Source organism: Vipera ursinii, assembly GCF_947247035.1.
Source record: "Vipera ursinii genome assembly, chromosome: Z".
Lineage (NCBI taxonomy): Eukaryota > Metazoa > Chordata > Lepidosauria > Squamata > Viperidae > Vipera > Vipera ursinii.
The window spans coordinates 18,328,288-18,341,081 of record NC_139517.1 but is presented as its reverse complement, the minus strand read 5'-3'; the positions used below and the strand labels follow the sequence as shown (position 1 = coordinate 18,341,081).

Genomic DNA, 12,794 nt, shown 5'->3' with positions numbered 1-12,794 from the left:
TTACTGAGTTTCACCACCAAACAGGACCTAGCATTGTTTCTCTAGCTTCGATCTTATTATAGTCAGTTTTTACCATTCCTCAAACTTTTTAAGGCAGGTTTATTCCAACAGATAGGAACAGCAAGGGAGCACTGAAGGACAACACACGTGCACCGTTTTTACCGTATCTCGTTCACTCTGCCGCTCCACAAAAGCAGTGAACTCCACCAGTCGCAGTGTTTCTGTACCAATATGACTTCCCGGCCAAGAGGTAGTCGTGGTGGGGAGACAAGAGCCCCTCCCTGGAGTGGTGGGATAACCTGACAAGCCAAGAGAAAAAGACCTGTGGCTAATGGAACGTATCTCCATTTTAGTAGTACAGATAGCCCTTTCTTAATGATGGTAATTGGGACCAGCAACAATACAGTTACAGAGAGTGACATTACATGACCGGATTGACTTGTGGCAATCCCAGTTGCTGTTGTTAGGTGAATCCCAACATGGTCACAGCATCCCGTATTCATGGAATTGCTATTTGTGACCTCCTGCTGGCTTCCCCATTGACTTTGCTTGTTGGAAGATAGCAGAGAAGGTTGCAAACGGTGGTCACGGGAAACTGCCACACCGTAACTGTAAGTTGGTTGCCAAGCATCCAGATCACAATCGTGTGACTGGGTGGATGTTGCAATGATCACAACGACAAGGGCCTGTCGCAAGTTCCCCCTTGTTCAGTGCCATCGTAACACTGAACGCACTCGCTGAACAGATAGTCATTCTATGAGGACTACCTGTAAAGTAACAAATGGGCGATGGAAATAGTAATGATGCTTACCTGGAGCAGCAGGTGATGCCGCAATTGGTGTGATGGGATACGGCGGCTGGAGGATGGGCTTGATACTGAAGAAAGGGAGGACACATTGAAAGAATTGAAATCTAGCACTTCCATAGAAAATGCGCCAAAGATAGAGATGAACATGCTAGTTGCAAAAAGATTAATCCAAAACTTACTCTGGAGTAGATTGGCCTTGGTTTACATCCCCTGCCCAGAAATGGAAAAAGTCGATGGATTGCTGAAACCAGAAAAAACATTTAGAAAGATAGAGCCCTGGTGGCGCAGTGGTTAGAATGCAGTATTGCAGGCTAATCCTGCTGACTGTCAGCAGTTTGATTCTCACTGGCTCAAGGTTGACTCAGCCTTCCATTCCTTCTAAGGTTGTTACAATGAGGACCCAGATTGTTGGGGGTAATATGCTGACTCTGTAAACCGCTTAGAGAGGGCTGTAAAGCACTGTGAAGCGGTATGTAAGTCTAAATAGGTCTATTGCTATTTAAAATATTCATACCATTCCTATACTATATAATACAAACCAAACCTCTTTTGCAAATATGGAAATATTTTTTAATTGACCAAAACAGTGTCCGTGATTCAATGTAATGATGATTTGTTTTTAAAGGGAACGCATGTAAGTTTTATAGATTGCAAACACTGTTAGAAAAAGCATTCTCTTACATAAATAAAAGAGAACACCTACTATGATACATGCATATCAGAAAATCTGCGCTAATTGCTTAAAAATATTCTGATAAACGTGATGCCAATTTATCAGCTACAGGTAGTCCTCAATTCATGACTGTAATTAAGCCTGGAATTATGATCATAAGTTATGCCAGCCATTAAGTGGGTCATCATGTGACCAATCCAATTTAACAACATTTTTTCTGGTGATCATTAAAGCCATGGTTTTTAAACAAATCCATTGTCTTCACTGGGCATTTTGTGCTGGAAACTGGAAGTAAATGCCAGATTCCGGGGGGAAAAAGTGTCATAAATCGTGGTCATGTGACCGTGGGATGCTGCAAACAGCTGTAAATATGGACTGGTTGCCAAGCGCCCAAAATAGGATTATGTGACTGCAGTGGGGGACTGGGCATCAGAACTTCAAATCTAGGTCAGAAGTATCTATTTTGGGGTCTGTTGTAAGTCGAGGACTACATGTAGAGGCATATAACGAAAATCAAGGACTATAGAGAGTCAGATAACTAAATAAAGAGAGTTCTTTCACCAGACAAATGTCCTACTTAAGCAGATCAGTTGACAACCTGGTCATCCCTCAGACAATGCTTTTCAGGAAGCACATTCCTGGAAGCTCCCCAAACCACAATTTCCCAGATTCTTCAGGGGAAGCCAAGGGTTAAACTGCCACAAACTCCAATCTGAAATCTGCAGCATGAGAGTTCCCCTGAAAAGAGCTCCAGAGAAATCCCAGCTCACAGCCTTTCCCCCGCCACACACACACACACACACACACACACACACACACACACACACACACATGCTTACGGTGGTGTTGCTGGGTGGATAGTGGGCTTCCGACAGGCCTAGTTTCTCCTGGAGGACAGTGGCCGAAACAAGCTGAGCAGAAGACATGGCTGCCATGCTCTGAAGTGCTTTGTCCTTTGCCACTTGATCCTGGGCGGCAGAGTGAGGCAGAAAAGAAAGACAGGTTCTGTATTTTAGGAGCTCATTTCTTTTGCTTTAGGAACTCAGGTTGCCCTTTCTGCATGGATTACTCTACCAAGGAAACCTTGCGTGCATTGAAATTGCAGTGGGCTTCCTATGACAAGTGTCATTCTGGGATATCCAGAAGTCAGTCTTTCTTTCTTCCTTCCTTCCTTCCTTCCTTCCTTCCTTCCTTCCTTCCTTCCTTCCTTCCTTCCTTCCTTCCTTCCTTCCTTCCTTCCTTCCTTCCTTCCTTCCTTCCTTCCTTCCTTCCTAGCACTCCTCTATTCATTACCAGCCTCAGCCATCTCTTATATATTTGACTGAGTAAAACTAAATACATGCTTGTCTCTGATCAGACCTAGAAGACTACCATGTGGTGCTTGAAACCTGGCACTGTATTTTGAATTTGTTGTGGGTTACAGTGCCCGGTTGATTGCAGGCTTAAAGGCGTTCAAAATGACAGCCATTTTGAATTCACATCTGCTGGTCTTCAACTTCGCGTAAAATGTGGAGCATGAAGGATTAAAAGAAGAGATTGGGACAACCATCTGTCTGAACTGGTATAGGGTTTGTTGCCTGATTAGGGGGTTGGACTAGAAGACCTCCAAGGTCCCTCGCTTATTCTGTTATAAAAATTGGCTCCACTCATGTACTCTCTTTCTCCAAGCTTTCTTTTTCACTGTGCTGTGCTAACATGTCTATCAGTTATCTGACAGCTCTTCCATGATGGAATTCAGGGTGCTGCACACTGGGTTCACAATTGGATCCCCATCTATGTGCTGAGCAAACCGAGACCCGCTTAGCTTCAGGTATTCTCAGATCATGTCATGTTGGGTGGGTTTGATATCACTAGCCTCAACCCCTTCATTAAAGCAAACAGTCAAGAATTGTATGTAGAATCTTTCCAGCCTAGACACTTAAAAAAAAAGTCTCCATCACCTCAGAAAAATTTAAACAAAATCAAAAGAGACCCCATCATCTCAAGAAAACTAGGACTCCAGATTTGCAATTAACTTTTTCTCCCAATTATTATGCCTTCCACTAAATTCCATTCCTTGCTACCTGAGAATTGTAATTCAAATTTCTAACACTTCATCCTATCCTTGTCAGGTTACATATTCCATTTACTGGAATGCAGTTCAACCCAGATTCGCCTGGTACGCCAGTTACGCCCCTTTCTGGACCGAGATGCCCTACTCACACGCACTCGTTACTTCCCGTATAGATTACTGCAATGCTCTCTACATGGGGCTGCCCTTAAAGACCACCCGGAGGCTTCAGCTGGTGCAGAGTGCGGCTGCACAGGTAGTGATGGGAGCACCCCGATACTCCCATATTACACCCCTCCTGCATGAGCTGCATTGGCTACCGGTTGCCCTCCGGGTGAGATTTAAGGTGCTGGTACTTACCTTTAAAGCCCTACATGGCTTAGGACCGGGATACTTGCAGGACCATCTGCTGCCAGGAACGAATTCCCATCGCCCAGTACGCTCACACAGAGAAGGCCTCCTCAGGGTACCGTCGGCTAGACAATGTCGGCTGGTGACCCCCAGGGGGAGGGCCTTCTCTGTGGGAGCGCCAGCCCTGTGGAACCAGCTCCCCCATGAGCTTCGGATGCCCCAAGATCTCCAGTCCTTTCGCCGCGGCCTCAAAACACTCCTTTTCCACCTGGCTGACCTGGACTGACAGGGATTTTAATTATGTTTTTAATTTTTAACTCTAATTTTTAATTTATTTTAATTTTAATTTATTGTACAGAGGCCTTTAATTTTAATTTTATCTTAACTTCCGTATTTATTATATGTTATTGTTAGCCACCCTGAGTCCTTCGGGAGATAGGGCGGCATATAAATCCCAATAATAAATAAATACATAAAAAATAAATAAATACACCTGAAACCATCTCTTTCCTTATCTGCTGTGACCCTTTCAACCTGCCTTGGGATGGGTGGGTACAGAAGATTAGGAAAAAAGGTGACATTTTGCTTGCATACTGAGTTTAGATACTTTTATCAGATACAGAGCCATACACCCAAATCATTATGGTCATTCTTTCAGAAGGATGGATGTATAAGCTTAGCAGGAATTAGTCAAAAGTGGTAGGGAAATCTCTCACTTTGAGCTTGGCTTGAATCTCTCGTGTTTTTCGCCGGGCCAACACCTGGATATGACTGGAGACCTGAGAAAGGATTCAAAGAGAGACAAAACATGAAATGGTTTGAAGGAGGAGGTGGCAGATTTCATTCCAAGTCTCTCAAGGTTTTTTTTTCTTGTGGCTTATAACTCCCTGCCAAACCCTTCTAGTTTACCTGTTTCCTTGTCCGTGTTTTCCCAGTCCTCAACTTAATGTAACGGGCAATGAGCTCATTACGACCTACAAGACAAGAGGAAAAAAAATGGGAAAAGAGAAAATAAGAAAAACAATTGGGAAATCAAGAATATTATCTGCCATTCTGAGCTCCGTGTGGGACAGGGACACTTTTGCAGGTCATTCGGTCTGGCCATGCCATTGTTGGTAAACCAAATGGCTACATTACCAGAGGGATGTCAGGTGTCCCAAATGTTGGATCATTTGGATAATTAGGTTCCCAGATTTTAGGGTTAGGGATGGATGGATAGATAGATAGATAGATAGATAGATAGACAGACAGGTGGATGGATGGATAGATATAGACAGATAGACAGACAGACAGACAAGGGGTGGATGGATAGATAGATAGATAGATAGATAGATAGATAGATAGATAGATAGATAGATAGATAGATAGATAGATGAGGGATGAATGGATGGATAGATAGATCTGCGCATGTCATGTACCATAATTCTGAGTGGCACACATAACAATAAAATCATGAAAAACACAACAAACATTCCCAGCACCCAAGGCAACACATTTCTACACACCCACATTCAAATGTACTGGGCTCTAACTTCACTCACGCCTCCGGCTGGAGAATTCTGGGAGTTAAAGTCCACATGTCTTAAGGTTGCCAAGGTTGAGAAACATCTTTCTAATCCTAAAATGCCGCTGATTCCCTCTGTTTTGTCTTTAGCAGAGCCTCAAGATTAGAAGATTCACTGTATACAGTTTCACTGCATTCAGGACTATGCCATCCAAATATGATCTGCATCCGACTTTGCATTTATCTTTATGTTTTTGGACAGATTAGAACCATTTTCCTTGTTTTTCAAAATAAACCCAATCCTACATGTTTGTTTGGTTTTTTAAAAATTGTTTTAAATCATTTCCACAGGGAATCATTGGGTTGGAAGGGATCTTCTATCTAGTCCGCCCCTACTCAATGCAGGGATAAGGAAGGAGAGGCTCACATGTCTACCTACCATACATCTTTCCCTCGTCTGAAAGAATAATTTTGCGCCTCCCACAGGGTGGGTAGATTGCCAGGGCCTCCTGGAAACTCTGCTCGATGTCCGGGCTCCATACTCCTTCGGCATCATTATCCAGACCCTTTTCCCCAGCATCCCCCATCTCTCTGGAGGGGCTGGCCTCCTTTGCCCAGCTGCCAAGCTCTACAATGCCAGGAGAGATACCTAGGAGCAAAGAAGCAGAAGAAATGTTGAATCTGAGTTAAGGCTTCGCAAACCAATTCAACACCAGCAAAAAGGAAAGCGGTCCATTTAAGGAAACGTTTCCAATCTAATCTTTTTCTAGCTACAGAGGATAGTCCTCGACTTACAACCGTTCGTTAGGTGATCATTCAAAATTACAACCGCACTGAAAAAAGTGACTTAGGATCATTTTTTACACTTAACGACCGTTGCAGCATCCCCAAGCTCATGTGATCAAAATTTGGAGGTATGGCAATTGCAGGGTCCCAGGGTCACGTGATCACTTTTTCTAACTTCTGACAAGAAAGTCAATTAGGAAATGAGATTCACTTAACAACCGTGTTACTAACTTAACAACAGCAGGGATTCACTTAATAACCGAGGCAGGAAAGGTTGTAAAATGGGGTAAAATTCACTTAATAACTGTCTTGCTTAGCAACAGAAATTTTGGACTCAGTTGTGGTAGGCCGAGGATTCCAATGGATTACCATTGGATTACAGATCCTATCACTCTCAGCCAGCATAGTCAAAAAAGAGGCACTGAATGTAGAAAAAAAAACAGAAAACCAGCTCTCCATGCATCCTCAGTTTGGGTCTCCAAGTTTTATTAGACTATTGCTTTGATCACACATTTGGAGCTGCTTGGGGAGGATGGAACTGCACTCCACCATCATTTGAGAGTCCAAAGCCAAGAACATCAGAGATACATGATTTTGTGCGGCGGCTCTGAAAAGACATAACATTTGCAAAGCTGATATAAGTGAAGAGAGACAGAGAGAAAGAGAGAGCACTGGGTTACAGATAGGCTAAGAGCCGGACCTTCATAAGAGTTGGCATCATTTATACTAGCCCAGCCAGGCTTGAAAAACAGGCCTGTTTTCCTATTTTAGAAAGACAACAAGGAATTTAGATGCTGAGTGACAACCTTGTTTTTTCACCATTTTTGTTTAAATAGGAAGATGGTGTCTGATGGTATAAAAAAATTCCTTCCTTCCTTCCTTCCTTCCTTCCTTCCTTCCTTCCTTCCTTCCTTCCTTCCTTCCTTCCTTCCTATTTACAATCCATCTTAATTACAAAGGACTCAGGGCAGCCCACAAAAATCACCCAAGAGAAAACCAAAAGCATCCTAAGTAAACTTGGAACAACAGCAAAACTAACCACAAAAAGCAAAGCAATCACAAAAAGTAAAGCAAAGTTTAATCTCCAAATAAAAATTAACTTTGACCTACACTCAGCCGGGACTGAAGATGTATTAAAGCATTTTAACCTTTTAATCTTTTTTGGGGGGGAATTGTGACAAGGTGGGGGTTGCATTTATAATAATAATAATAATAATAATAATAATAATAATAATAATAATAATAATAATAATAATAAGAAGAAGAAGAAGAAGAAGAAGAAGAAGAAGAAGAAGAAAGAAGAAAGAAAGAAGAAGAAGAAGTAGTTGGAAGGGACCTTGGAGGTCATCTAGTCCAACCCCCTGCTCAGGCAGGAAACCCTATACCATTTCAGACAAGTGGCTGGCCAGTCTCTTCTTAAAAACTTCCAGTGTTGGAGCATTCACCACTTCTGGAGGCAGGCTGTTCCACTGGTTAATTGTTCTAACTGTCAGGAAGTTTTTCCTTAGTTCTAGGTTGCTTCTCTCCTTGACTAGTTTCCATCCGTTGCTTCTTGTCCTGCTTTCAGGTGCTTTGGAGAATAGCTTGACTCCCTCTTCTTTGTGGCAAAGCAGGTGTTGGCTGATATATCCTGATGCTGTGGAATTGCTTTAAAGAATGTCCAACTCTTTGAATTCAGCATGGAAGCCTAACAACAAGTGATGCAGTGACTTTAATTTACATATCAAACTGCCACTAATCTTGGTGCCATGTTTAATACTAGATGCAATTTTAGATTATCTCCAAAGTCAGCTGCAGGTTGAGCCCATTGTGAAGACCACCTAATCAATTTATGAATGAGCAATAATGACATATTGAAATAACTAAATAACCAGTTCTAAAGTCATCAACAAAAAAGGATCTTCAGACATATCTTTACATCCATAGAGTTGAAACTGGAGGTAACTATAAATTCAGAGGCAAAGTTTTTTTTAATCAGGCAAATTTAAATTTGTGTAATCCAATATAAATATTTAGATTCTGCCGTAGATTCTGCCGTGTTTCTTAGACCGGGGGTGGGGGGCGGGGGGGTCAAACTCAATTTCATTGAGGGCCGCATCAGCATTGTGGTTGCCCTCAGGGGGCCAGGTGGGTGTGGCCTGGGTGGGTGTGGCCTACTGGGTGGGCGTAGCTAAAGTGCGTATGGCCTACTGGGTGGGCATGGCCAGCTCTACATCATTCGCATCAAGGGTGCCTATGGGGGCCTGGGCAGGAGTGGGACAGATCTGAGGGTCTCTGGCAGAAGGAAGGTCTCTGGGCCAGGGCCAAGGCAGTGGGGGCTGTTCCCTCACTGTTTCCAGGATGGCTTCGCGGGCCACATGAAACCACTTCGCGGGCCGGATCTGGCCCCCGCGCCTTGTGTTTGACATGTCTGTCTTAGACAGTCAAATTGCAAAAAAACAAACTGAATAATTTCATAACAACCGTGTAAGATAGGTTGGCTTGCAAGGCTAGCCTTTTTCAGTCTAGCTCAGAAGAAGCCCATAACTACAGTGACCTTTATTATTAGATATTTGTATAGTTCTCAGATTATAATAGCTTCTGACATCTAGTTATTTTAACAGAGAGAAGTTACTGCTGATATCTGTACTCTAGGCTCTTCAATTAATAATGTTTGTTGGAAAACCAGAAGTGGACTTCAGTGTCAATGATGGAACACAATTCAGTGCTGGTTCTGATTCTTATGCCAAACATAGGCTTGGAGATCAACATTATTCCAAGTGTGTATTACTCAAACCATTAGCTGAAGTTGGTAGATTCTTGACCTCAGGAGAGCAAAGAAACGTATAAACAGAAAACAAAGGCCATTTTACAAGCCTGAAGCCTACCCACGTTTTACACCAGGGTAGTCTGGAATTACACTTAGCACAAAGATATGTTTTGTAGGAAAAAAGGCCTCTAATGCTCTGTTTCTCAACTTTGGCCACTTGAAGATGTGTGGACTTCAACTCCCAGAATTCCTTAACCAGAATCGGTGGTAGGTAGCCCGCACATCTTCAAGGGGCCTAGATTGAGAAATACTGCTCTAATGGGTGATCAGGGAGATCTAATTGGATTGGAAAGCCAAATAAATTTGTCCATTTGGTTTCTCTGTCAATTTCCCATTTTCCTTTAACTTTGTCTAATATAAGCAAGGTTGGCAAATATTGGGGTGGTATATATTCCATTATATACACCTTTTTTACTGGCATACGTGATTGGAAATAAAAGTAAAATCAAGCTGCAACTGAACTTTGGATCACAAATCAGACAGAGGCACCTTCAAATGCAGACTAAAAAAATATACTTTATTTACTTTAAAAAAATTATATAGCCACCCATCTTATGTCAAATTCTAGGTGGCTCCCAATCTCAAACAATTAAAACAACATCAATAAAAAGAGCATCATACACAAATCTTTTACAAACAAAAACATTAAAAACCTGACACCAAAGTAATTCTTCCAACATCCTCATTAAATCCTCTCACCTGCCTCACCCTATGCCAGCATTTCGGGGGAAAGCCAAGTTTTAAATGCTATTCAGAAGGTTGGGGGTGGTTAGACTAGGAGTGTTCCCATCTATCTGATCTGGTAGGAAGGGTAGATATCCTTAAGGAGAGGTCGTCTGTAGATAACCAGGCCTTGTTGTCATCCTCGACTTACAACTCTTCATTTAATGATCCGTTACTAAACTTCAAATTAAGTTTGACCTAGGCTCTGAAAAAAGCGACTTGTAACCATTTTTCACACTTACAACTGTTGCAGCATCCCCACGGATATGTGATCAAAATTCAGATGCTTAGAAACTGACTTACATCTATGGCAAGTTGCAGTGTCCTGGGATCATATGACTGCCTGCCTTTGGAAACCTTCTGACAAGCAAGTCAGCGGAGAAGCCAGATTGACTTAGCAACTGTGTTACTAACTTAACAACTGCAGCTGTTCACTTAGTAACTCCAGCAAGAAAGGTTGTAAAATGGGTTAAAACTCACCTAGCAACTGTTTCGCTTAGCAAGAAAATTTTGGGGTTCAATTGAAGTTGTAAGTCGAGGATTACCTGTATAGGGCGTTAAAGCTAATAACCATCACCTTGAATTGCACCTGGAAGAAACTTGGGAGCAAGTACAGTTCATGCAACAGAAATATTATATGGCAGGGATCCCCAACTTCCAGTCCATGGACTGGTGGCAAAGTTTCATTTGTGCATACACAGGATCTAGGTTGCATGTGAGAAACTGTCCTCCCCCCCTGCCCCCCCCCACTAGACTATGGAGCCAGAAAGATTGGGGACCGCTGTTATATGGACAAATCCAGGGGCACCCAGCTCTGTGTGCACCTCCGCATTCTGGTCTAGTTGTAACTTCTGAGTGGTCTTCAAAAGTAGCTCCATATAGAGCACATTGCACTACAGGTAATCCTCGAGTTACGACTGTTCGCTTAATGACCATTTGAAGTTATGACAGACTTATGACTCAGTTCTGAAGTCCAACAGCTGCCCTCCCACCCCCTTGAGGTCAACTGACATTTCAGGAGCCTGACAACTGGCCCGCATTTACGGTTGTTTGCAGTGTCCTCTGGTCATATGACCACATGTAATGACGTTTTTGCCCAAGCCTGGCATTTACTTCTGGGTTTAGGCAAAACAGGCCCATAACAAACAATTGGTTTGCTTAACAACCGTAGCATGACTACCACAAAAATGTTGTACAATTGGGTCAGTCACGTGGGTGACCCCACTTCATGACTGTCATGGCTTACGACTTTATTGGGCAAGCTCCATTACAGTTGTAAGACGAGAACGACCTGTAATTCAAGTGGGAGGTAACCAAGGCATGGGTGACCTTCTCCTTCACTGGGGGCATATAGTCAGCAAAGTCAGGATAGCAGCCACCACAGCACACCCGTCCTTTACATGCATCATTGAACATAAAACAGGCAGAAATCTTATTACACTGCTATGGCTGCCATCTTGATTTTTATTTTTTTTACCTCACTCTGTGGATCTGTAAATACCCCTGGGGAAAAGCATTCCTTACACACACTGAGCCGGCAGCCAAAACTATAAATTATACTGCAGAAAGTGCTGAGGAGTGTAACAATAACAATAACAAATATACGGAAGGGGTGCCGGAAGGAAGCAGGAAAAATTCTGCTTACCAGTTAAACAAACAAGTGCTAAAGAGACAAGCTTCCAAAAAGATTTTTTCTTTAAAAAAAAGTGGATTAGAACAAAAGAATAGAACAGAATAACAGAGTTGGAAGGGACCTTAGAGGTCTTCTAGTCCAACCCCCTGCTGAAGCAGGAAACTCTATACCATTTCAGACAAATAGTTGTCCAATTTCTTCTTAAAAACCTCCAATAATGGAGCACCCACATAAAGACCTCCAATTTACCGATACCTCTTGGGGTGATCCATGAGTGCCAAGAATTTTGCATAGACATGAATCGAAGCATTGGTTTGTCTTTGCGAACCATGGCTGATGGCTTAGCATAATATAAAGCCAATCAACTGCGGTTTATTCAATCAACAATTATCAAAGCTAACTCAAGATTACTAGAAAAAAGGGAACGAGCCTTCAGTGGCTCTTTGATAATCCCTGAGGCTGGCACTCAGAAAGTATCATGTTGGGAAATGAAGCAGATCTGAAAAGCAATTTTCTAAAGGGCAGATCAATTCCCCCCCCCACTCCCTTTTCCATGTGGAAGTCCAGCATGTACTAATTAAGCTTCCTCCAGAGAAACTAGATCCCTCAAAAAAAAGAAACAAAAGGGCCACCCACTTTCGCTTTGTCCCCCACTCCCAACCTTTGCTGTTTCTTGTCAAGTTGAAACCCAGTTCTCTGCTTGGTTACTCCAGTTCAGATGACCTCTGGAACACAGTTCATCACAAGACAAAGAAGCTCTCCAGCCTGGATTACATCTTTCATTAGAGACAGGAAGGGGGTTAGTTCTTTCATCACTGATCGGATTTTCCTTTCTTTTTACACACAGCATTCGGGCCTCTTGTTTCCTTTGCTTCACCAGCCGCAAGGCTCCAACAGCCACAGACAAATACCTTTTTTTTTTACCTTATTATGATTACTTTACAAAATACTAAATTGCTTCCCTGGTGTAAGATTAATCAACAGCCCCCAGCTTCCTCAAAGCCCGGCCAAGGACATAGGTTTGTGGAAAATAAAACAACTGATTTGTTTGGATTTTCCCCCCTGCTTTTGAGAATCAAATTTCCAAGTACGGTTAGGGAGGAAAGCTGTTATTTTGACGAACATCCCCTTCCAACACAACTCCACTTCACACTTCCAGGGAGTGTTTCCCACTCAGCTGGATTTCCTGTTTCTATCCTTGCAATCTCAAAACCACTAATACATAAGTGATGTTCAGAAAGAGGCCTAGTTCTGAAGCAGTGACCCATAGAAAGAGAACAAAGGTAATTGTGTGTCCCTCACAGAAAAAAAAAAGTGAGTTCAAAAAAAGGATGCCCAGCAAACACTTAGCAGAAAAAGAGAAGAAAAAAAAACCTGAAAGGCGCAACGATTTGCTTCTTTATGGATAAATATTTTCAAAGCAACAATATCAAAACAAACGGGAAGAAAATCAATGC

General features: G+C 42.5%; 1 protein-coding gene and 1 long non-coding RNA gene across 5 annotated transcripts in view; one reads left to right on the top strand and one right to left on the bottom strand.

Moving 5' to 3' along the window:
• Positions 1-12,794, bottom strand: part of TEAD2 (TEA domain transcription factor 2) — a 28,698-nt gene that overhangs the window by 13,002 nt on the left and 2,902 nt on the right. For 3 of the 4 annotated variants that reach the window (XM_083376598.1, XM_083376596.1, XM_083376599.1), the window contains exons 2-8: positions 5,826-6,035; positions 4,792-4,856; positions 4,599-4,661; positions 2,321-2,449; positions 988-1,049; positions 812-876; positions 163-299 (exon numbers count right to left, since the gene is read on the bottom strand). In XM_083376598.1, coding sequence (XP_083232724.1) covers positions 163-299; positions 812-876; positions 988-1,049; positions 2,321-2,449; positions 4,599-4,661; positions 4,792-4,856; positions 5,826-5,973 — 669 coding nt within the window. In that variant the 5' untranslated portion in view covers positions 5,974-6,035. Of the gene's footprint in view, positions 1-162; positions 300-811; positions 877-987; positions 1,050-2,320; positions 2,450-4,598; positions 4,662-4,791; positions 4,857-5,825; positions 6,036-11,998; positions 12,114-12,794 lie in introns of all 4 variants that reach the window. The other variant, XM_083376597.1, reaches the window with a different exon arrangement.
• Positions 7,382-12,794, top strand: part of LOC310648670 — a 71,698-nt gene continuing 66,285 nt past the window's right edge. Inside the window, exon 1 of the long non-coding RNA XR_014494130.1 lies at positions 7,382-7,496. This is a non-coding gene — a long non-coding RNA (uncharacterized lncRNA). The remainder of the gene's footprint in view (positions 7,497-12,794) is intronic.